General features: G+C 38.7%; 1 protein-coding gene across 2 annotated transcripts; it reads left to right on the top strand.

Moving 5' to 3' along the window:
• The first annotated feature begins 98 nt into the window (after window positions 1-98).
• On the top strand, window positions 99-20,474 carry LOC101173859 (putative oxidoreductase YjmC). 2 transcript variants are annotated; one of them, XM_011475886.3, is made up of 11 exons: window positions 99-379; window positions 6,345-6,493; window positions 6,572-6,760; window positions 7,375-7,436; window positions 8,096-8,149; window positions 10,138-10,236; window positions 10,322-10,457; window positions 11,717-11,835; window positions 14,059-14,154; window positions 16,860-16,970; window positions 19,742-20,474. In XM_011475886.3, the coding sequence occupies exons 1-11, from the start codon at window positions 372-374 to the stop codon at window positions 19,850-19,852; spliced, it is 1,134 nt and encodes a 377-aa protein (XP_011474188.1). In that variant the 5' UTR covers window positions 99-371; the 3' UTR covers window positions 19,853-20,474. The 2 variants fall into 2 exon arrangements, with proteins under 2 accessions (XP_011474188.1, XP_004069536.1); XM_004069488.4 differs by lacking the exon at window positions 19,742-20,474 and adding an exon at window positions 17,512-18,353.
• Window positions 20,475-25,664: the final 5,190 nt, after the last annotated feature.

Here is a 25,664-nt window from a genome sequence, read left to right as displayed (position 1 = left end):
AGCTTCTGCAGCCTCAATGCCCTTCTTGTTGTTATGGGACTCCCCTATGGAGCTTATAGCAGTGGGGGCCTTATACCGCCCCTCCCACTTTTAACGTCCAAGCGCGAAAAATGCAAAATCCCCCGCACCAAAAACTGCACCGATGGAGAGACAGAGCGCGGGGTTTGCGCACTCATAATCCTCCTCTTCCTCTTCATCACAACAACGGGAACAAATAGAAAGTAAGGCAGAGCAGCTGATCACGCTGGAGGGGCGTTTCCAAACCGAACAAGAACACGAACTGCAGGCTGGGAGAGGATTTGGTCCCAACCATCGTACCACAGACGCCGGACGACGCTGCGGAGAACGCAGGAGGTTTAGAGGAGGACAGCATGCGCAGGTAGGAGAGCGCGTGGCCCCCTCCCAACAAAGACTTTAACTCCACAAACACTAAACAAAACCCTTACTAGTTGCACTGATCAGTTTCCAAAACACTAAAAACAGCTTTTTCTTCAGTTATTATGATAACTCTGAATAACAAGGATGCAGTAAAAACAAAATTTTGCTTCTTGGTGTGTTTTTTACATGTTTTGTGGCATTTTTCTCAAGATAAAGAGCATACATTAAACATTTACTTATTTATCATTTATTGATATCGTTGTGAATCAGGAGCAGACAAAACAATGCAGATCATTGTTGTAGCTGATATAGAAGCTACAATTGACAAGCTCCCTGCTCTTCTGCATTCGAGTTGCAGACGACTAGATCAGTGTACGTCTCTGCTTTCCTCGTCCGAGCTAGCATCTGGCTCAAACTTGTTCCAATATTGCTCGACATTTGTGTGGTTCTGGTAAAGTTAGGTTAGGTTTGTGAGGGACTGTAAGGTAGCAGAAGAGAGTGACGGGAAGTGGGGGTTGGCTTGCTCTGCACCAACAGTCCTGCCCACAACTCAGAGGTGAATTCCTAATGAACTCCTGCTTCTCTGCAGAAAATATGTTATAGAAAACAACTCAGAATATTTTGATTTTGGCTGAAAAATGCCATAATCATAATTAAAAAACCACTAAGAACTAATTGACAATAGATCACAAGATGATTGGAGTGGGCCTTCAAACATTTTAACAAATGCACAGACAAGTCAGATGACAGCTAGTGGAGGGGGTTGGGGGGGGGGGGGGGGGGGGGGGGGTTACAAGTTGCACGCACTCAGCAGAACGGTGGGGCCCAAACAGAAACACACAACAAAGACAAAAGCATCTGTAAGATTGAGTGTCTGACTTAACACATAGACATCAGGATGTCTAATCTTCAGTTTGCAAAAAGCATGCTATTGTAGTTACACACTCCAAATCTTGAATAAAAGGTTTTCATCATGTTGGAACTTATTCATGAGAATTATTGTGCCATTTTGATTGGAGCTTCAATGAATCGTCCCTCTCAAAGTGTTTCAGAGTTCTCTCAGGGTCTTATTTTTCTATGTTTAACATCCTTGTATTTTACTCAGATTCAGATCATGAGGGTGCATCTTTTTAGTTTAAGAAGACTAAAGGCAGTTTTACCAAAGTACAGAAGTGGGGATGTACTGAGCCATGTTTTCCTCAACTGGTATGAACTCAATGACCTCCCTCCATTCCCATTCACTCCACTTTGGACTGTATAGGGCTTTGTTGTGTTCGAGCCCCCTTCCCCCCTCTTGTTTCATGCTGTATGAGAGACCACAGATAGTTGCCTATCAATGAGAATAAATGTCAAGGTTGATTAAAAACGGAGCTCACCCTTTTGATCTTTAAGCAGTGTGATGCAGCCAGACTGACCTCTAATGCAGTGTTTTTCAACCTTTTTTGAGCCACGGCACACTTTAACCTTGACAAAAAATCCTGCGGCACACCAGCATCCAAAAATTAAAAAAAAAAAGGAGAAAATCATAGTCTGTATTGATCTACAGCCCTCCGCAATCTCACATGCATTTTTGTGGTAATTGTGGCAGAAAAAGCTGGAAGTTGCAGCTGTTTTTTCTAAATTTGTGTTCGTTGTTGTTTTAAGAAGTTAAGAGGAGAGACTCATTGTGCACTGGGTCGCTGTCACTTTAACCCAATGCATCATGGGAGATGTAGTGCAAAAATCCGCCGAACGCAGACAGACTCGAGTCTCTGAGCTTCATTGTTTTGTTCACTTGTTCTGTGGTCTGACACCGGATTCTGTGGAAAGCTACACCCCTTAAGACGAGCTTTAGCTGTTATTTTTGTTGGAACTGAGCGACTTTATGAGCAGTATCAGAACAAGGAAATGAAGACTTTAACCACTTCTGATTGGTCAGACTTATGATGTGTGATTAAGACTCCAAGAATGATTGGCAGAGACAGTTAAAGGGGCAGGACTTTTCAGAGTTTTTAGTTGCAGCTAAGTTTTACAGGACAAACCATGGTGGAGATGATAAAATAAACACTATGAAGTGTATTGTTGTGTGTCTTTGATATGCTTGTGATATATTTTTCTTTCTGTTTGCTGTTGGATTGTGGGGGCATGCCACCACCGACTGGTTTGAGGTGTTGGGGGTGTCTCATCACAAAAGTAATGTACAGTTAGATGTAATGTTTTCCTGCACTTTTTAGTACTATATTACACATGACATGTTCAGTAACTTATTTATTACATCAGACCAAAATAATCTAGGAAATTGGATTGTACGAAACAATCAAGGATTGTGTCCCTCACAAATCTGTCACTGTTTGAACTGGTTCTCCGTATAAAAGACACCTGTCCACACCCATTAACAGAGACTATAACCTTTCTACTATGACCAAGACCAAAGAGTTGTTGATGGACACCAGGGACAAATTTTAGGCCTGAAAAAGATTGGGATGAACTAACCAACAATAAGCAAAACGCTTGGAAAGAAGAGATCAACTTCTGGAGCAATTATAAGAAAACGGAAGAAATTATAGATCACTCATCATCTAACTCCACCTAGGGCTCCATGGAAGATCTCACCTGGTGGTGTACAAATAAACTTGTATGGCGTTTCATCTCTGCCATAAAGTGAAAGGGCGTAAAGACAACTGAGCGGGTGTATTCAGGAACTCAGAGAGTGAGCCTTACAACTTCCCAGGTGAAATTCTAACTAAGCGGTGATCCTCCGCAGTCAATTCTCCTTTGCGCGCTTGCTTGGATTTGTGCTCAGTGTTAAGGGGGTGTTTTTGTCACTTGGGGGGCGGTATTCAGAGGTGTTTTTGTCACTTGGGGGCAGTAACCTTTTTGGTCGATCTGATTGGCCGAAATTTGCACGTCTAATCCGGTTGTTTACATGTCAAGTCCAGTGAGGCAGCGTGGCGGGACTTTCATTTTTCAGAGCAGGGGGGATTAACAAGTGGCTCTTGAGCGGCATGCGACTCCCTGCCTTTTATCATAGTTTCTACTGTACAGTACTTTCACCACCATAAGATGGACATAAAAGTCTTACATTTTCTCCAAAATGTACGGAGCGGCCCTAATGTGTTTTTCTGGTTGATATGATTGGTTGAAATTTACATGTCAAATTCGGCGAGTCAGCAGGGTGGGACTTTCTTTTAGAGGCTTTAATAGAAAAGAAACTGCGGCTGTAACGTGGATTAAAATGGTAACATTTGCAGTGATTTTGACATGAGAAAAACTTCCAGCACAAAAAAACCCACTGCACTTTCTTACCTTGGTCTTGGGTCGTTGGTCGAGGTTTTAATCCACGGTTGAAAGGAGGTTCCTCACTCAGTTCCTGAATACACCCGCTCAGTTGTCTTTACGCCCTTTATGGCAGAGATGAAATGCCAGAAAACGTGAGAATGACAATGAACTGAGGAATGTAAAGCATGGGGCTGGAAACAGCTGATTTTCTGCAAAGAGGACAGGACGACTAATGCATATTATAGAAAAGAGGAGATTGGTGAGATTTTGGGCTAAAACCTTTTTCAATCTGTGAGAGCACTAAGGATGAAATATGTATGGATCATTCAACATGTAATTTTTCCAAAACTTATCACTCGGAGCGGCTACTTAAAACGCATTTCAGGTTTCTGGAGTGGTCTAGCCAATAGAGAATCTGTAGAGGGAGTTAAAAGTGTTGCCCAGCTATACCCCCCCCCCTCCAAAAAAAAAAAATCACACCTCCTGAGGAGATCTGCATGGAGGAATGGACCAAAAATAGCAGCTACAATGCAAACCTGGCATGAATCTACAGGAAACCTTTGACCTCTGTCATTGACAACCAGGGTTTGAGGTAAACTTTTGTTATTCACCAAAATGTTATTTTCTACACCATTATACAACTATATTATTTCAAAATCAGACCATGTAATTTCTTGGAATCTTTCTTTACATTTTGTCTCTCACAGTTGAATTTTACCTATGATCAACATTAGACCTTCTCTTTTTAAATGGGACAACTGGCAGAATGGCTGACAGCCAAATACTTTTTTGCCCCACTTGATCTGGATGTTTGTACAAATTGCAAAATTCCTGACAAATGTTTTGACTATTTCCTACAAGTAAACTGTGAGGTGGTTACTCTGCTAACCTTTACTCTATTTAAACATTGCTTTTAAAAAAAAAAAAAGCTTCCTCAGCTGTTTACTAAACCGACAACTGATTTCAATCTTGATTGAATCAAATTGGAACAAAAAATGTAGAAACTCAATGACCCACAGAGCAAAAGTGATAAAAGGCAAGGATTTTCTTGTCTTTCTTTCACCATTTCCACCCTACAGATCAAAGTTGCTGCATCAGCAGGATAAGTGATAGCCTTGCAAAAAGAAAGGAGTGTATGCGCTTCAAAATCCATTTGAAGTCGGCACACCGGACCATAAGTCAGCCTGTCTATTATTAAACAAATTCAACGAAATTAAGTCTGCCATAACATGGTAAGAGTCACTTTAGCTGTGATTTCATTTGATTTTTGTTGATTTCTGGCTGAGATGCACCAACAAACTGTGTATAGTTTTTTAATCATTCCTGATATCACACTATAACTTTACTGCAGAGATGATTCCATGTGATTTCTTTCAAAGGAAGACATGTGAGCCTCTCTCAAAATATTTCATATTTTGAAAAGAAAATCTCTATGATTATGTTTTATTCATGCAAAAAATGAGTTTATTTATACTTATCATATGACCGTAATAACATTTACATCATGTAAATCAGTGTCTTATTTTTCCAAGACAATGTGGCTCCTATTGGGTTGTTGTCAGTAATAAAATGACCTAAATGGCTCTTTAACTGTTGAAGGTTGCAGACCCCTGTATTAGACCTTATAAGAAAGGACTTAATAGAGAAAAGAACCCTAGAAATACTTTTAGTTTAGAAGAAAACTATTATTTTGAAGATCAATCTTAGCCAATTTGTTTCCCCCACTACTGTGTTACTAGTCGTTGTTTACACAAATTATTAGGAGCAGGAGACTCACATGATGCTGGGCTTCAGGGACTGAAGGTACACATGGGTCAAATGAAACAAACATGACTTAATAGTTTAACCCTTGTGCTTTCCTAGGCACTTTATATTTGGGAGTTGGGTCATCTAGACCCACTAGACAGTGCTCTGAACCTTTTTTCTTCAATGATTTGTGATCTTCACTGGTGTCCATGGATTACATGAAATTTTCCACCTTTATCCACCTTTGTAATGGTAGGAATAACACATTAATGCAAGGGTGGGGTCATCTAAGATAGCACAAAGGTTAAAAAAAAAACTTCAGAATAAAAGGCTGCTAAGACATTTACGATTTAAATAAACTAAAAATAAAATATTGTTTTGGCCAATTCTAAATATTAAAATGCTACAGATCCAGTCTCTAACGTGTTTTGGGTTGTCACTACATGGGAAAGGGTTTGTTTTTCATCACTGTTTTATTTGAGCTAAATGTGTGTACACTTATTTCTGCTTTTCTACTATATAAAGACAAAGTCTTTAAGGTGCAGTTCCGCGTTTCTGTTCAGGGTTATATTGGGGGAAGTGGGTGGGTGGAGGGAGGAATCTGATGAGGGAGGGTTGCCAATTTTGTGGGATTGTCCTGTTTGCTGCTTCAATCAATTTTCATATTTTATGGCTATTTCATTTGCTTTTATTTAAAGCGCTTTGTGTTTTCAATGGAAATGAAAGGTGTTTAACAAAAAAATAAAGTTTGAGTTTATATCTTTGATTCAAATATATCTTATGGTTTGTGAGATATTTTTACTGCGATTTAGGGATTTCCTCACTCAGCCCTGTTATACAAGGTTCAACAAACAGCAAAGGCTTGCAAAACATTAATTCTGTTTGACACGGGATAGTAGTAAGAGCCTTTTGTTTCCATCATCAATGGTGATGATGGGATTTCTCTTGTGTCTTCTTTACAGATGTCTGATCAGCCGGGTGGAGGTGCAGGGTTTCATAGAGAGGTGTATGATGGCGGTAGGGACCAAACCACATCACGCCCGCAGTCTTGCAGAAGTGTTGGTGGCAGCTGATAGCAGGGGTCACTACAGCCATGGACTCAACAGGATGGGTCAGGGACTAAACATCAGGTTAACATTGTTGTTAGTCTGAGTCTCATTTTCTCTAATGTGAAGAACATTTTTAACAGACATGTACGTCAAGGACATCAAGTCAGGAGTGTGTGCCGTCGACGGCGAGCCACTGGCAGAGAAGCAAAGTGCAGCCACAGCATTGGTGGATGGGAAGAACCTTCTTGGTCCAGTGGTGGGAAACTTCTGCATGAATTTGGCGATCAGAAAAGCCAAAGAGGTCGGCATTGGCTGGGTGGTGGCGCATGGTCAGTGCCTTTTTTCTCACCTTGATTGTCAAAGTGAAAGCTTGTAACCGGGAAGCTCTTTTTCCTGGATAAAGTGATCATCAAGGACCTGGGTTTTTAGTGTCACTGAGAATTCACAACTTTTGTGGCTTACCCAGACTATAAAGGTGCTCAAAGCTAGACTTCTGGCTAGTTGTCAAGTCTGAAGTGTTCCCCATATTGAACCAAACTGAACCAATTGAATAACATCAAGGAAACCTGTGCTTTGAGTTTAGTAGATGATTTGTTGTGAAAACATTTATACCCGGCAAATTTTGAGCATATTTCAATTTTTTGATTTGCAGTTTTTGTGGCTTTTATGAGCTGAAACCCCAATTTATGTAAAAATAAATAAATACTTACAGTGGGCGCTGAATCTGTATGAAGTTACATTTTTTGAATGGAATTATGAAACGAATACACTTACATGATATTCAGGTTTTTATTTAAAAGTGGGTCTCTATCTGCATGAAGTTTAAAAAAATCCTTTCTTGGTTTCATTAAATAATAAAATAATTGAATGACATAATTGCAATAACCGTAAGAAAAAAATACTTGAAGTTTATTTTGTTATACGTGTACATTTTTTCATCCAGGTTCAAACCATTTTGGGATTGCTGGTTTCTATGCGATGCAAGCTCTGAAGGACAACATGATTGTGAGCTAAAAGATTTGTCACTCCTCTAATGCTACGTCCACACCGGGCATGAGTGGCGGGTTCAAAAACACGCTGCATGCAGGTTTTTGAACGTGCTTTTAGCATACCATGTTCACACAAGTCTGTCGCTGCCTAATACTAGCGCACGTACTCCAGCCTTTTCTCTTTACAGCTCTATTCCAATCTATAAAAGACTTGGTGTTATAGAATTCCAGCTTGGCACAAGCTGCCAATATTAATTTTTCCTTAATGGTCGATTTTCAAATGGTTGGCTCTTCTGTGTTTTAAAAAGGACACTACCCATATGTCTTTCCCAAATCTGGTCAAAGTTTAACTGGTTTAACTTTCAGCGGGTGTTCAAATGCCTCACATTTTGTACGTAGAGTCTGAAAATGGACGTGCGTGAACGCAATCGTTTTGAACGGAGAAAACACGCATGTACACATATGGAAGCAGTCGCTTGAACCACATTTCCGAGCCGGTGTGGACGTAGCTTTTGTTTGCATCACATTTACTTGTATAGAAAGTCCATCAGAACTACTTTTTAGACATCTACTACTAACAGGTAAGGTCTTTAGTGTTCATCTAGCTAAAAAAAATAAAGTAAAATAAAAATTGAAAAAGTTATAGACGGAATAAATTTTGCTGCATCTCCACAGGGCATGTCCTTTACCAATACATCACCATTGGTGGTTCCCACTCGAGGTAAAGAGGTAAATGTTTTATTCCTGTAGGCTTTTTGTCTTAATGGTAATAACTAAGCAAAGTCTTAACACTCCTACTTCTGAATATTATTATCAGTGGCATCACAAGCACAGTCCTTTCACTTTACTAGAGTGTTCCTTCGCTATATTGCGTGTTCACCTTTTGAGGTCTTCCTGGGTTTTTTTTTTTTTTTTTTTGATAGGGTCTTTTTTCTGCGTCATGATTGGCTGACCTTGTCCGTGCTGTGTCTTCTGTACAGGAACATGCAGTATTACCGTAGACTCATTTTTCTACCAAAGTTTGAACTACATCAAAGAATTGACAGAATTTTTTTTTTTTTCTCGTTAAGATGCTTTTGAAACCTTTGATGAAACCCACAAATAAGATTTTACTTTATCATTTTTTATGTGAAATAGAAAGTATCAATTATGTTTTTTTGGTTAACAACAATGTTAGTCTAAGATGCAAAACTGTTGACATGAGTGTTCAGGAAAAAAAGCCCCTTATTTATCCACAGTCTTTAATTTGATTCATATATTTTTGAAATGGGTAAATAATTCATTTAACTAATTTTGCAGTTTTTAAACACAGCAAATAGTCATTTAGAAAAGTTGGCGATGAGTTATTCTCACCATAAAGTTTTGAAAATTAGCTAAACTTTTTCCGGTCAAAATTTTTTAATATTTCTTGGAAGCAGCTATTTTTAAATGAGCAGAAAAATCCCCTCTACTGCCCCTTGTGGAATGATGATGAACTACACAGGCCAAGTTATATAAAATGTTTTTTTAACACTTTATTTAAATAAAAAACATTTTTTGTATAGAAACACACATACATGTAAAAAGCAACTTTACAACTGTACAGTTGCAAAAGTAAAAAAAAAAAACAAGTATACACATATATGTACATATACATGCCCATACAAATAAAATTAGAATAAAACCTGCTAACCAGTGGCATGTGAAACACAACTTGCATATAGATTTCCCCAGGCAAATATTTATAAAACAGGACAACAGCAAACAAACAAAAATAATAAATAAGAGTCAGTTAAAATAAACCAAAATCAATGTAAATGTTGCAACATATATGGGTCAACCATGAATCCTATATATATATTACATAAACATAAATACACATAAACATGCTCTTATAGGGGAAAAAAAGCAAAAAACAAAAACCCACTAAAATACACATGCGCTGCAGCTCCCTCCAAAATCACTGATATTTTCTTTAAATCCCTTTGCCTCATGTAAATGGCAAACCGTCAATATATGTAATGAAAGGTAACATAACATAATCTGCATATATTTCAGATGACTGATCTGCATTTGCCATGTTGATTTCTAAAATAGTTATTTTTGACGTAATACTTAAGTAATTCATCTTTGTCATGTGCTTTATCGATATCTTATGATTTTTAATTCTGTCTGATAAAAACTGGGAACCGGATATTGATAAATCATGTAATAAAATGGTTACAGTATAACGGGGTAGGATTATATAAGTTCGCTTCCTTCCACTCCTTTTCAAGCAATATTTATTAATTTAATTAATTTAATTTATTAAAATAAGATAAAAAAGGGTCCGTAATCTGTCGATTGTGCAAGGTTGGACAATATTATGAATATCAAAATATAAAATGGGTTTTAAGGAAAGCTTGGATCATACTTATCAAATATGATACAAATTGGCTTAAACCAGAGAAAAAAAATTCCGAAAATGTTAACGTTTGTCTGAGCAAAGTGTATAAAATGTGTAGTGAGGAGTTTTATAGCCTATACAGATGTTTTAATCTGTAGTCCTACTTTGCAGATTTCTTCTATTCGAGGTTATTTTTTAACAAAACCCCCGCGATAAACGAGGGAACACTGTCAATCAATAGTTTTAGCTTTTTGAAGCTCAGCCTTTGCAAACTCCTGCCACAGAATTTACAGAAAAAAACTCACATCTGTGGTTTTGACTACATGGTCAACATGGCTGTTTTTTCGTGCAGCGTACTCTGGGCACCAACCCTCTGAGTGTCGCTGCTCCGGCCAAAGATGGAGACAGCTTTGTCCTAGACACCGCCACTTCAGCTGTAGCTCTCGGGAAGGTAAGATGTTTATTTCTTGTTGTTATTTTTTGACAAACCCTTGAAAGCATTTACCGAGAAGTATTTTCTTAAATGGATCGTGAAGGTTGAGCTCAGTGAGCGTCATGGAGACAGCATACCTGATGGCTGGGGCTGTGATCCTCAAGGAAAGATAACGGCTGATCCTAAAAGAGTCCTAACTGGAGGAGGCCTTGTTCCTATCGGGGGCAGTGAAGCCACAGGTCAGAGGGTTTTTTTGGAACATCTGCTTAATCTAGCATTAATATACACATGTTTTCATGCATGATGTAAGCCTCTTTACCACTGTTTTTTTTTTTTTTTTTTGCACAACAACCTGCATAGATTCAGCCAGAGACTTACTAGGTTACATGAAAGTTTTAAAAAAAAAACTTTTAAGTCCCTATTTGATAAAAATCTTGTTCATGACATGTACTTATAACATTTTTCTTATTAAAGAGAACAAGTTAATAAAAAATCATTTCAATTTTGCATTTCTGAGTATTTCTCCTTTTAAATCGCTGTTAATCAAACTGTTGCAAAGACGCTCGGTTTGAGTTATTGAGCTTTTGTGATGTCACAGCGGCACATTGCACAAGCTCACTGCTCTGGCCACTAACCGCACGTATTTGGAAAATTACCTGAAAACAGTCACTTTCTTTAGGGCATTTCATTTTATTTGGTGTTTAAGGTAATTTAAAAATCTGCATGTGCTAGCATCAAATCAGCTCTAAAGCACAGCCAGTGCTGCTTGCTGAATGTTAAGGAAACAAGGCCATTGGTGCTGGAAATGGAGGCTTCAGATAAACATGAAATAAGGTTTTTAAAGACATTTGGGTTGTAGGATTTTGGTTAAAAACTTCATAATCATAATTAAAACACCACTGGGAATGTTTTTTTGTTTTTTAATTGTCATAAGGGGACTTTAAACCACCAGTGAAATATCATATTATTCTAAAGAAAGATTGAGAAAACCATTCCTACCAATACAATTTTACAAAACATAGTAATTATTCTACTAATACGGCATAAACACCAGAGTCCACAGTTTTCTTAAATCCGCTTTCACAATGCATCATAACCAGTTATTTGCTTTTGGGAACCCAGAATTCCCAACTTCTTTAAGCTTTATTTTATTTTTAAACCAAAAGAGTCAAAGCAAGATATTTCCTCTATCAAATTATAGAACTTATATTATAATAGAAATGTATTCAGTGTTTTTCAGGTTAAATTGTTCTACTTCCTCATTTCTATGTTTGCTAAATTAAATTTGCTTTACACAGTTCAAATGCAGTTTTATGTTTTTTATAGATATTTTTTACAAAGTGTAAATTCTTTAAAGCAAGTAATTGAAACCTGTGTATATTATGGTGAGATCATGTGGAATTTGAGTTTAAATACCATTGTTCTATGTTTATTAACGACATGTTGGATGAAGTTGAATATGTTTTTGTAACTATCATCATGTATCTGTGGTTTTCAGGAGGCTACAAAGGGTACGGTCTGGGAATGATGGTGGAAGTGTTTTGTGGTATCTTAGCTGGCGCCCATTACAGTAATAATGTCCGCACTTGGAAAGTGACTGACCGTGTTGCTGACCTGGTAAGTTTTTCCACTTCTTTATTTTTTTTTCCGTTCTAAAACGTCATGTAAAAGCTGTGATGGAATAATTGGTTATCAGATGTGGGCTTAACCCTTGTGCTATCTTAGATGACCCCACCCTTACATTGACGTGTTCTCCCTACCATGACAAAAGTGGATAAAGGTGGAAAGATTTCATGTAATCCATGGACACCAAGAAGGTTCACAAATTATTGAAGAAAATAGGTTCAGAGCACTGTCTAGTGGGTCTAGATGACCCAACTCTCAAATATAAAGTGCCTAGGATAGCACAAGGGTTACCACCACGCCGTTTACACTGACAGACGGGCAGGTTGAGACTGGAGAGGAAAAGATAAACAATGGGGGGCATCAGGGGGGTATTCCAGGAAGCATGTTTAAACTACCCTGACTTTAAGCCTGAACTCTGGCTGAATTCCGCCTGAAATTGCTTACTCAGGGTATGTCGGTTCCAAAAGACCGGATATGAGTAAGCGTAATTACGCTCGACTTGGTAACCCTGGCTTAATGCACGTGCACAGCAAGTACATAAAGACATTCTCAATGGATCGCCGATTTCCGGAGTCACCACGGAAACGGTGAAAAAAAAGAAGCGCCATACTTCAGTGAGACGGAGTCGGAGATTAATGACGGCGTATGAAGATTATAAGACCATCAAAAAAGTAATACGGCTGCACCATCAAAAGAAAGAGTTTCTGCTTGTAAGAACAGACAAAGTAAACGCAAGAGTTTATAATCTTATTTCCATTTTCTTTGTGACACATATATATATAACCTTTGTCCAATTTTGCCACCTTAAATAAATTACTTCTATTGGTAACAAGTAATTGAGTTAAATTTATTCAACCTAATTTTTTACGTCTATAAAACTCAATTATTGTTTATACAACTCAAATTTATATATTTATTTAACTAAATGTCTTATTACTCCAATTAAATTAATTTTTTTCCATCTTAATGAATTACAATTTTTAAACTCTCATGTGTCTAAGTTTGAGCCGGCAGATATGCTCATTTTTATAAAGATAAATAGAATAAATCAATATGCGATTAGTGTATCACTCATTGTGCAAAGGCTTAAGCAAAGTAGGACATAATAACTTGACAAAACACAGTGAAACACAGTAAAACAGCTGAACAACTAAACACGTTTGGTCAAAAAGCCACACTTAAACCCAAATCCATCCAGACAGGCAAAGGGAATGGTATCCCACGATCCCTTGCAGTGCCGAACTAACAGCAGCACCAAAGTTACATCTACTTAATTGATTTAATTTGAATGAAAGTAAAATAACTGTCTGATTACTACGTGTTATTTTTAAGCTGACTTAGCAAAAAATGATTTATCTTAACTGAAGCAAAAAATTAAGTTAGATCAACAAAGTAAAAAAGTTTTTTTTCCAACATCCATATGTGGTCTTATCCCCCTCTCATGGTGGAAAAAGTATTATCTGAGCTTCTTCATCCACTAAATCATCTTTAAATGGACATGCCATGCTGCCTCACCTCTCTGAAAACAAACTAACCTTCAACTAAACCTGTTCCAGACCAGGTTATGCTCAGAGCATGAGTTGCCATGGCAACTTGACATTCCCTGAAACATACCTCCAATTCTGGAACCGAAAGCTGAGGTTATCAACTTCCTTAGCCTCTAACTTACCGTGGGAGCTAGCATAACCTGCTTTCTGGAATACCCCCCAGAACCTGCCAGTTCACGGCAGAATGATGCTAAAAAGCTTAAAAACCCTGAAATGGTTGATGAATATTCTTTTGGTTGAGAGAACAACATGTGGTCCAGCTCCACATCATCAGTCAGATGTGTTGGTGTTAATTTAACTGTTCTCGCAATCACATGTTTTATTAAAATTGTTTACATCATAAATCAGCTTTCTTACTGATCACAGTTCATTCATGAATTAGCAAATTTTATATATATATATATATATATATATATATATATATATATATATATATATATATATATATATATATATATATATATATATATATATATATATATATGTAGGGAATTAAAATCTTTTGTAGTACAGCTTGTTTGATTTATTAAAACTTTACTCGACATTAGCTAGAAAAAAGGGGGGACGAATTTAAGCTTTTACCTTTGTTGTTTAACAGTAACTAAAAGAACTTGGCCATTGGCTTTGGTTCTGGGTCATCTCAGTTTAATGCACTTTGATTTTTCAGGGTCAGTGTTTTGTAGCCATCAACCCTGATAACTTTGCTGCAGGCTTTAATGAGAGGATGTCAGATCTGCTGTCTATCCAGAGAAACCAGGATCTTGTGAGTATACTTCTAATTTCATTTAATTAACCCTTGTGCTATCTTAGATGACCCCACCCTTACATTGATGTGTTATTCCTACCATGACAAAGGTGGATAAAGGTGGTCTAGTGGGTCTAGATGACCCAACTCCCAATGTTAAATTGCCTAGGATAGCACAACGGTTACAAAAAACAACAACAAAAACCTCTGTAGGGACTTGTGAATTATAACATTACTTATAGAACTGTCTAAAGTTTTTTATTAGAAATTATTGACTGAAATTTAGCAAACTTAGCAACTATTTTTCACTTTTTCAAATTATTTCACACATTCTTTTTTATTTGGTTCTTAGGGTACAACTTTTTGGTGTTTTTATTATTTTCTTGTGGTATTTCTCTGATGATGGAGGACATATGTAAAGGAAATGAAGCTTGAAATTGTATTTATGAGCATTTCTTTATTAAAAGTCTTGTGAATTAAGAAACAGACAAAAAATGTTGTTTGATAAAATGGGGGCGAGTTTGCTCCACTGAAATCAGTGGCGAATTTCTAATGAAAAACGTGGCAGAAAAGGTTTTTAGATTTGGTCTAAAAATTGCATAATCATATTTGAAAGACCACTACAAACACATACATTTCTCAAGGAAGGTGGGACCTTTGACCATCTGTCCCCAACCCCATCCCTGGCAGGGGTACCAGGCCCTCAGCAACGGCGCCTGTGTCCCTTGAGTGCTGGCTTAATGGGCCCGGCGGCCCTCTCTCCACACAGGGAGAGGGATCCCTGAGCTCTCTGACAAGAGCAAGAACTGAGGATCACATCACATCTGAGCCTGGGGGTGTCCGTGTCCCTGTGGTGTGGGTTCTGGTCCTTACCCTAGAGGGCCGGCCTTCTCCAAAATTCCAACTAAGGGTGAACCTGGTTACAACACTGCTTGTGGACCCCCACCACAATTGGGCGTCTTCCTCCTGGGCAGGGGTGGCCGGCCCCTGCCTTGCTCTTATCTGGACCTCCTTTGGGCTGGGTGGGTGGCTGCCTGAAGTGTTGGGCGGGTCTCCCTTGGGGGGGCCCTGGCCCGTCCCTGGGGTCAGGGTGAGGGGATGATCAGAACTCCTTGGGTGGTGGTGGGCTGCTTGTCTGGGGCTGGGGTGTTCTCCTGGGGCGGGGCCCCACGTCAGGCGGCCCCTGTGGCGGTCCTCCTGCCCCTGGTCTGGGTGGCAGGTGAGATTGCCCTGTGGGCGATTGTTCTCTATCTGCCACTGTTCGGGTGTTAGGGGTCCTCGCTGCTGCTGCGGCGGGGGTCTTGGTGTGGGGAGTGCTGGGCACTCTCATCTTTCTACATTCCATCATTCACCTTAGAAGAACATAAACACCCACTAGAGCACAGGTGCTGTCTCGCCTTTGCACAAACAGGTTGCCCTGACTGAATGAAATGTTTCATGTTTGTTGGTCTGAAGGCATAATTATGTGTGTGTGAACATTAGTTGTATTGTGTACATGTTGACATGTGAACATTTTTGGAGCCAACAGGCATGTTTGTAACATTTGAGTGTGTGTGAGAGGACTGCCCCCCCCCCCCCCCCATTCTAGATTTATCAAATCAAATCAAATCAAATCAAACTTTATTTATAAAGCACTTTTCATATAAAAATATAACACAAAGTGCTTTACATTAAAACAACAAAATATAAAAACAAGCAAGCATTAATAAATAAATAAATAAATAATAGGGCCCCCCTCCCCGTACCTAGCCCCCCACGCCTTTCACACCTCCCACTCTCTAACTGATGGAAAATGACAATGAAAAATAGGCTGTAAAACATATGCTGAGCACAAAAACATGATGCGGGAAACGCTAATAATTGGAACCTCCCCCCCTGTGAACAGCCGCATAGACAGCCAAATGCAACATCACAGGCGGAGACCGCTCCACCACAGCTAATGCAGGTCCCCACCCAGAGCCGCAGCGGCTGAACAGCAGCCGTCCCAGAGGGAGAGGTTCCAGCTGAGGAAGCACCGGAAATAAAAATGAATAAAAATTGAGAATCAAAAAGTAAACATATTGATAAAAACGATAAAACATTGAAATAAGGTAAATTAAAATAACACGTTAAAAATCAGGTTCAAGTTCATAAAACAAGATAAAATGGATAAAGAAATAAAATAAAAATAGAAAATACATATAGATAAATAACAATAAATAAATAAAAGTAGTAAAATAAATAAATAATAAACAAAAATTAGCTAAAAGCCAGGTTAAAAAGATGGGTCTTGAGCCTTTTCTTAAAAGTATCAATGCTATGCTATATTACACCTGAACCTAACCGTAATGATTATAAACATCCAGCAACTTGATGCTTTATGCTGCTTCACGGTTTTACCCCCCTTCTATAATCCCCCCCCCCCCCCCCCCAAAAAAAAAAAAAAAAAAAAAATTCTCCGTCCGGTCCAACCAAAAATTGTTACAAATATAAGTAAGATATTACCAACAAAAGATGCTTTCAGCTCTCATCTATTTGCTCAGCTGTTGGACAGGACAAGTTGAAGAAGAAAAAGAGATGATTGGAAGTGGGGTTTAACTTAGTGTCATAGGGGCAGTTTTTAAATGTAAAACATTGGTAGTTAAAGAATAAAGCTTTTAAGAAAACCTTTTCACATGAAGAAGAACAAAAACAAGTCTCCAAACATTAAAAAGTGTTTTTCCAATGTTGTGGTTCTGCCTCAGGCTGATCCCGATGCTCCTGTTTTGACCCCTGGAGATCCAGAAAGGGCCAGCTTGAAGAAGTGTGAGGAGATGGGTGGAATCCTTTACCATATAAATGTGGTCAAGTACATGGTAAGACTGGAAACCTTTTTTTTGCCATTTTGCCTTTTTTTTAAACTCTCACTTAACTGATTTTCAGTCATGAATCTAATTAAACACTAATGTTTGTAATAAGCTATATGGTTAGCTGTAAATGTCAGAATTGTTAGCATTTACCAAGATTGAAAGAACAAATAATTGAAAACTCAACAATAATAATAATAAATAATCAACAAAAACGATTAAGATTAAAATATAATTTGATTACTTCACCTGGTAATAAGTAATTTAGTTCTAATCTGTTAATCTGTTTTTACATCAGTTTTTGGTTAGTCTTTGAATGTCTTTATCATTAAGCAAAAAATGTTTATTTCCCATTACTTGACAGATGCAAAATTGCTGAATAATTTTGGAATCTTAAAAACCTGTTGTTTACATTTTTGTAGGGTTGCCATCTATTGTCCAGACAGCTTTTGGTCAATTTTCCTATAAAAGTATAGGTTTCAATAGTGTTAGGTAAACTGATAAATGGAAGAAAAATATATGAAGATTGTGTCGTTGCTTTTTTTCTCAGAATGATTACGCCAAGAAAATTGGTGTCAGCGAGCTCCTACCATGTGACGAGACTGTCACCACTTAGCTGATCAAGTTAGGAACTTTTCAGTTGGAAATCTGTCTTATCCAATCAGCAGCATCTGAGCAGCCTGGGAGTGTAATCCTTCACACAAATTTGTGATTTGTTTCTGATCTTTGTACATGTTTATCCGTCAATTCTGAACAAAACAGCATCCTGAGAGATTTGATGATTAAAATACTGATTTCTATCATTTTTAAATGAGGAAACTGTATAAATGTTGTTTTTAGATGTTTTTTCAGCCTTCAAATATATGAGTTTTGGACTAAAAAATTAAAAACTCCTTTGTAATTATTTAATAAAATGGACTGTTTTGATTTGTGAGAGCTGCATAACAAGATGAGGTTTTTATAGTGTGATATACAAAACACAGATAGGCCTTTATGCTCTTAAAGCTGCTGAAAGAGGTTTGTTTACAACAAGAAGCTTTGCCAGTTTTTTATATATTCTTATCATTAATTTAGCGCTAGGAAATTATATAAACATATGTTGTAGGTGCCTTATTCTTTGAAATGTCTATCAATGTTTACTTGAAATATTGTTTCCTGTTCAGCCTGTTGTTGTATCACTTAGGACAGATAAGCTGGTTGATGCTACAAAAATCTTCTGTCATTGTTTAACATTTTCTCTTAAAATGTAAATTTAAAATAGACTTTTCGTATCTTCATATGCTGTTTTAACTTTACTTGTAATTAGTTTTCATGTCATTTTAACTTACAAACGGATGTCTATCCTTGAATATGTTTAAATGTGCTTAAAATAAACCATGTCTGAGAAAATCATGATTATTTAGATTGACCTTTTCTGTTGACAAAATACACACATTCACCCCTAGATGGCAGCATAATCTAAGAACTCAGCTAAACTGGTTTGGCAGAGATTTATCTGTCTGTATAAATGAATCATTAACATGAGTAACATAATTTTGTTTTAAAGTATATTAGTTGAAAAAGGAAAGAACAAATTTTAACACATAGGATGTGAAATTAATGCTGAAATTATTATTTTTTGAGTAATTTTTTTGTAGATGTGTGTTAAAATAGTTTGGGTAGTTTCATATTTGATCAAGTTTTTAAGTTTTTTCTTTTTTGTTAGTTTAGGTGTTTTAGATTTTTTTTAGTTACTTCTTAATTTATATTTATTTAATAATAGTATAATGTTTATATTCATGCAATAATAGCCATAGTAAATTTGTAAATAACAAATAAAAAAGGTGTTATCATTAAAAATTTGTTTGGAATGTTAACAGGCCATGCAAAGCTTGTGGTCCATTAGAATTAGAATTAGAATATGAGACAGTTAGATAGTTGTTAGTTTCCTAGAGGGTAGTTTGTTCTCTCTGGGTGGGTGGAGTGCCTCTTCCCCAGGTGGAGGAGTTTAATAATATTGGAGTCTTGGGCAAAAGTGAGGGAAGATCACAAAAACAATATGGTCCATGCAGTCAGTGACTGCTGTATGCCATGATAATATTAATAATTTAAAATAAATAATAAAAAAATACAAATTGATTATGAAATAATAAATTAATAACAATAAATAAATAAATATCAGTCACCAAAATGTATAGATAATTATCAAAATTAAAGCCTGGCAGTTCTTTGGTTTTATAATGAACCAAATTAAAGCTGGGCTGTCCTGTGAGTTTTTAAGAGCACTTCGGTTTCCCCACAGTAATTGTTAGTGGTTGGCTAGTGACTGAAAAATATCCCCTCCCCGAATCGTCACCTCATCGTGGTGGGGGGGGTCCCAGGAGCAGGCAGCCGGGTGATGTTCCACCTCAAACTGGTCCTGGGAGACGGGCCAGACTAAGGGCAATTCAAACAAAACCTTTTTATTACTAGATCCACTTACTCCCCCCAATAAGAGTTACCAGAGCTAGACTAGGTTGTTTCATGTCTGGTGGCTTTTAATTGGTCTGGGGCAGTGGACAGCAAGCATGTTGTCCTGAAGCCCCCCCCAAAGCAAAGGAACTTTTTCTGTAGTTCCTCTTGTGGCTTTGGTTGGTTGTAGGTGATAGATGTTGGGGCAGGATGAGCGACAGGATGACACTGGCTTTATCCAACTCTGGTTGAACGCTTCACAGTGGATCACTCAGTCGTGTGTCTCCAATGAATCCCCAATCCTTAGAGAGAAAAAAACAAAGAATTCCTTCTCTGTGTCTTTGCGGCAGATGAGGCCTTCCCACTTTAGAGAAACCCGATGCAGTCATTCACTGGGGGCCTCCTTTCCCGATGGAGGTGCATCTTTAACTACGACCTATCCCCAACCCGGCTGCTTGTGAAGAATGCCTTCTGGATGCGGTCTGCACAGTGGGGTCTGTATTGACGCCTGACTGAAGATCCAGAGCAGAATGGGAAGCACAGCTTCATCAGGTCATCAGCACAACGGGAACCTGCAGTGATGAGACTGTGGTAACTGAGGACGAGCCGCTGCACAGGATAAAATAGGTTGCTGCCAACAGATAGGCTCTAGCTGAGAAACTCCTTCATGATCCACTTTCCTGCAGCTTCAGGGAGCTTCAGAATCGTGTTTTCTGTCCTCCAAGGACTGACCCACAACAGCTCTTTTGAGAACCACCCACAAAACCTTTAAGAGCTTGATTCTCTCTTTGTCACAGTTTTTACTCAAAACTTTTAAAGTACGACATCAGTTGAAAAGGTAAGGATTAGAACACCTTATATAGTACATTCGGACTGGAGCAGAACTGCCCTCGTCCTTGTAAAATCATACTGCTGTAGGTGCAGGATGCTGATCAGTAGCATGAAAGCAATCGCCATCTATATATTGTGACGTATGCGAGTTGTTTGTTATCGCGAGACACACACTAGGAGGCGGTGTTGTACATGTGACTGAAGTGCATGGTGAATGGCGAGTCTGTGATAATTAAAGCCTGTTCAAACATCGGAGGTCGTCCTGACTCATCAATATTACATGGTGTCAGAAGAAAAGAATTCAGAAAGAAGAGGAAATGGCGCAGTTTCAACCACCACCGAATCTAAGTTTGCAAGGGAACTTGGCAGAAAACTGGAGAAACTGGAGTCAGCGTTTTGAGATCTTCTGTACCGCCAGCGGCATCGCGGAAAAGTCCGAGAAGGTGCAATGTGCAACTTTTCTTCACGTCGCGGGAGATGAAGCGGTAAAAGTATACAATACTTTTGAATTTGGAGACGACGAGAAAGACAAAATTGAAGTGCTGAAAAAGAAGTTTAAGGACTATTGTGAACCTAGAAAAAACTTAACTTACATACGGCACATGTTCTTCACAAGAGCGCAGAAACAGGAAGAAACCATTGATGCATATGTCACAGATTTAAGAAAAAAAGCCAAGGACTGTGAATTCAAAGATTTACATGATTCCCTGGTATGTGACAGAATTGTGTGTGGCATTACGAATGACCAAGTGAGAGGCAGATTATTCAGAGAGGCAGATCTGACACTTGAAAAGGCCATTAATATTTGCCGTGCCAGTGAAATAACGACCAGCCAGGTGAAAGCTCTCACTGAAGAGGCAGAAGTGAGTAGACTGATGACAAAAGAAAATAAAGGAACATTCAAACCTGTGAAAGCAGAGTTGAAAGAAATAAACTGCAATAGATGTGGACTCAAGCATGCAGTAAAAAAATTTCCTGCATTTGGACAATCATGCAATTTGTGCAAGAAAAAGAATCATTTTGCTAAAATATGCAGATCACAAGTTCAAAGGAAGCAGCAAGGAAAGAGAGTGCATACAGTGGAGCAGAGAGAAAGTGAAAATGACATGTTTCTGGGAGCAGTATACACAGAGGAAAAAGTCATTTCTGTAATGGATTCTGGAGATACAAACAATGAGATTTGGACAGAAAACTTCAAGATCAACAAAAAACTGGTGTCATGTAAGCTGGACACAGGAGCAGATTGTAATGTTATGTCTGTGAAAACTCTCACTGCACTTGAAGCTGCAGGTTCATTGAAAGCAAGTCAAACAAAACTAGTTCCCTGTTTTGGTCACAAGGTGGCAGCAATAGGCAAGAAACAACTGATCTGTGAGTACAAAGGAAAAAAGCACAAGATTGAGTTTGAAATCACTCAGGAAGATGTGAGCACTATAATTGGAGGTACTACATGCTTAAAAATAGGCTTACTTCAGAGAGTATATGCAGTTGGAAAAGAACAAGACATTCTCAAAGACTATAATGATTTGTTTGATGGTCTTGGTTGTTTGCCAGGTCAGCATCACATCCAAATAGACCCCTCAGTCTCACCAGTCGTACACGCACCCAGAAGGATTCCTGTAGCCCTGAGAGACAGAGTGGTCAAAAAACTGCAGAGAATGGAAAACATGGGAGTTATTATAAGACAGACAGAGGCAACAGAGTGGGTTAACAGCATGGTGACTGTAGTTACACCCAAGAAAATTCGGATATGCATGGATCCAAAAGACTTGAACAGAGCAATTAAACGAGAACATTATCCATTGCTCACTGTGGAAGAAGTTGTGTCTCGTATGCCAAACGCCAAATACTTCTCTGTGTTAGACGCTAACCAAGGATTTTGGCAGATCAAGCTGGATGATGAAAGCTCAAGGCTCTGTACATTTAACACACCCATCGGTCGTTACAGGTTTCTACGGCTACCTTTTGGCATCTCATCAGCACCTGAAGTGTTCCAGAGAGCGGTAGCACAAATGATTGAGGATCTGGATGGCGTTGTGAACATCATAGACGATTTGCTAGTATGGGGCGACTCGAAAGAGGAACACGATGACAGACTGAGAAAGCTGCTGGACAGAGCAAGACAATACAACCTGAAACTGAACAGAAACAAATGTTTCATCGGAACTAATGAAATCACATATATTGGACACACACTCACAGATAAAGGACTGAAACCAGATGAAGAAAAAGTAAGAGCAGTGACGGAGCTACCCCCACCTCAGGACAAACAAGAATTACAGAGGTTTTTAGGAATGGTCCAGTACTTGGCCAAATTCATACCAAACCTGTCAGACATCAGTGCACCATTGAGACAGCTGCTTGACGGAGACATAGAGTGGCACTGGGAAGAAGCACAGAAAACGAGCTTTGAAAATCTTAAACAGCTCGTCACCAAGGCTCCAACTCTGAAGTTTTATGATGTCAACAAGCCAGTGACACTCTCGGTTGATGCAAGTTCACAAGGCTTGGGAGCAGTTTTACTGCAAGATGGACTACCTGTAGCCTATGGGTCACGAGCACTAACAGATTGTCAGCAAAGATATGCTCAGATAGAAAAAGAGCTGCTAGCAATTGTGTATGGCTGTGAGAAGTTTCACCAGTACGTTTATGGAAAAGACATTCAGGTTGAAAGTGAACACAAGCCACTGGAGAGCATCTTTAAGAAATCTCTGCACCAAGCACCCATGAGATTACAGAGAATGCTCCTGAGATTGCAAAGATATAGCCTAAAAGTGACATACAAACCCGGCAAAGAACTCCATATTGCAGACACACTGAGCAGAGCATTCTTAAGAGAGAAAGAGGAAGATTTGATGGGAAAAGAGCTGGAGGTAAACACGATTACACCTCAACTACCAATGTCAGAGGAAAAGTTGAATAAGTTTAAGAAAGCTACAGCAGAAGATCCAGAACTACAACATCTAAAAGAGAGAGTTCAGAGAGGATGGCCAAAAAAGCGGCATGCTGTTCACAAAGACATTCAGCCATATTGGACATTCAAGGAAGAGATCACATACACAGCTGGACTGATGTTCAAGGGATCAAAGCTCATAGTACCACAAAGGTTGAGACAAGAAATGCTTGAAAAAATTCACGAATCACACTTGGGAATGGTCAAGTGCAAAGAAAAAACCAGAGACATTTTATATTGGCCAAACATGTCCAAACACATTGAAGAGACAATGTCAAAGTGTGCAGTCTGTAACAAGAACAAGAACAGTAATCCAAGAGAACCATTACTATCACACCCAGTACCAGACAGACCATGGGAGAAAGTAGGCACAGACTTATTTCACTACAAAGGAGCAGAGTTTGTGTTATGTGTGGACTACTTTTCTAAATTTCCAGAGATCATGAAACTGAAAGACACTACCAGTCACAGTGTCATAGTGGCTCTGAAATCAATATTTGCCAGGCACGGGATACCTGATGTTGTGATTTCAGATAATGGACCTCAGTATGACAGTGCTGAGTTCAAGGACTTTGCTGAAAGCTGGGAATTCAGGCATGTCACATCTAGTCCCACACATGCCCAGTCCAATGGTCAGTCAGAACGAACAGTACAAACAATCAAAAATCTGCTCAAGAAATCAGAAAATGGAAAAGGAGATCCCTATATTTCACTCCTGGAGTTTCGCAATACACCACTGGAAAGTGTAGGCTTATCCCCGGCGCAGTTGCTAATGGGACGAAGACTCAAAGGAAAGTTACCAACTTCCACTTCTCTACTCACTCCAAAGGGATCAGCTCAAGCACAGAAACACCTAAGAGGAAGACAGGAGAAGCAAAAGCTTTACTTCGACAGACAGACAAGAAATCTTCCAGACTTGCATTCGGGTGAGAATGTAAGGATGCAGAGAGGAACAACATGGCAGCCTGCAGTGGTTCTCCACAAGCATGAGCAACCACGTTCATTTGTGGTTCGTACACCTGATGGAAGACTTTACAGAAGAAACAGGAAACATCTGAGGAGAACGGAGGAGAAAACCTTTCCACCAGCAGAGGGACAGAGTCTGAATGAGGAAAACAACAATGATGAGAGTCAACATACTGAGCAACCCAATGACAATGAACAGACTGTTGATGCTCATGACAATGAGACTCCTAACCAATCTATCTTTTATAGAACCAGATCTGGCAGACAAGTGATATTACCTGCTAGATACAGAGAGTAAATTTCAGTTACTTAGCATTCTAAGGAAATGTTGTTATGGGTTGGGATGTTATATTTTTTTAGTATAATACAAATGTTTTATTTGTTTCATTACTTGTTAAAAAGGGGGATGTGACGTATGCGAGTTGTTTGTTATCGCGAGACACACACTAGGAGGCGGTGTTGTACATGTGACTGAAGTGCATGGTGAATGGCGAGTCTGTGATAATTAAAGCCTGTTCAAACATCGGAGGTCGTCCTGACTCATCAATATTACATATATATTGCCGGGTTGGCCGTGACCTACGACATGACACACATGCGTCATTACTATCAGTCTTGCCTGTCTTGCCAAGCAAGTACGTGAAGAATTACAAAAGGGGAAGCAACGTTTTACAATCAACTGCAAAAATGTTACGATCTTAAAGGAATCACCTTGCGCAGGTTAGTAATCACATTTTGATAGAAAGAAATCAGGCTGGGAAGTGTGAAGTGGATGCTAAAGTGGGTGCTAGCATGCTAATTTGGGTCATCAATGTATATTTTTATAAAGAAAGTGACTCATTGCACATCATTTTCTAAATACAAGTGGCGAGTGCTGAGCCTTTTTGGCTACTATCCCACTATCCCAGGGGATGGTTCAAATGTGGCAAGTAATGGGTACGGTGGCCCAGAAGGGTCACAACACTTTAGATTTCGCAACACAAGACAAAGTAACACACTACAATTTGTCACATCACTAAAAAAAATAACTCACAACACGAAACAATAACTCAAAACACAATAACTCATAATAAACCACAATAACCCACAACAACAAGGAATAACTCAACACAGTAATTTACAACACAACACAAAAACTCAAAACACAACACTTTAAATCAAAACGGAAGTGCTTTTATTCTGAAATTTCCACTGGGCTACAACACCGGTAATCACGTCTCCATTAAGGGTTCATGAGCTTGTTCAAAGATTCTCCCACAGCTTCTCTCCTGCTCTGTCTGAGCCGTCTGGATGTCAGCCGCTTCCGCGTGTTTCTGTGTCTATGTGACCCACTTTAAAGGCTCACTGTCCCTCAAAAACCAGAGAGGGGAAAATGGGGATCCTTTGTATTGTTATTATTGTCGGTATGAAAATAAGAAAAAGTTTGGTAAAGTTTAAAAAATATTCACAGATTTGGACTTCCAGCTCAATAAACTCTTCTAATAAATTGATGATTGTTTTTTTCTGCCTTTTAAGGATAATTG

This window comes from Oryzias latipes, chromosome 6 (assembly GCF_053564925.1).
Source record: "Oryzias latipes strain Hd-rR chromosome 6, Olatipes_Hd-rR_3.1".
In the NCBI taxonomy this organism is placed as follows: domain Eukaryota; kingdom Metazoa; phylum Chordata; class Actinopteri; order Beloniformes; family Adrianichthyidae; genus Oryzias; species Oryzias latipes.
Note: the sequence above shows the minus strand (reverse complement) of the source record. Positions and strands in the feature narration are given on the sequence as shown.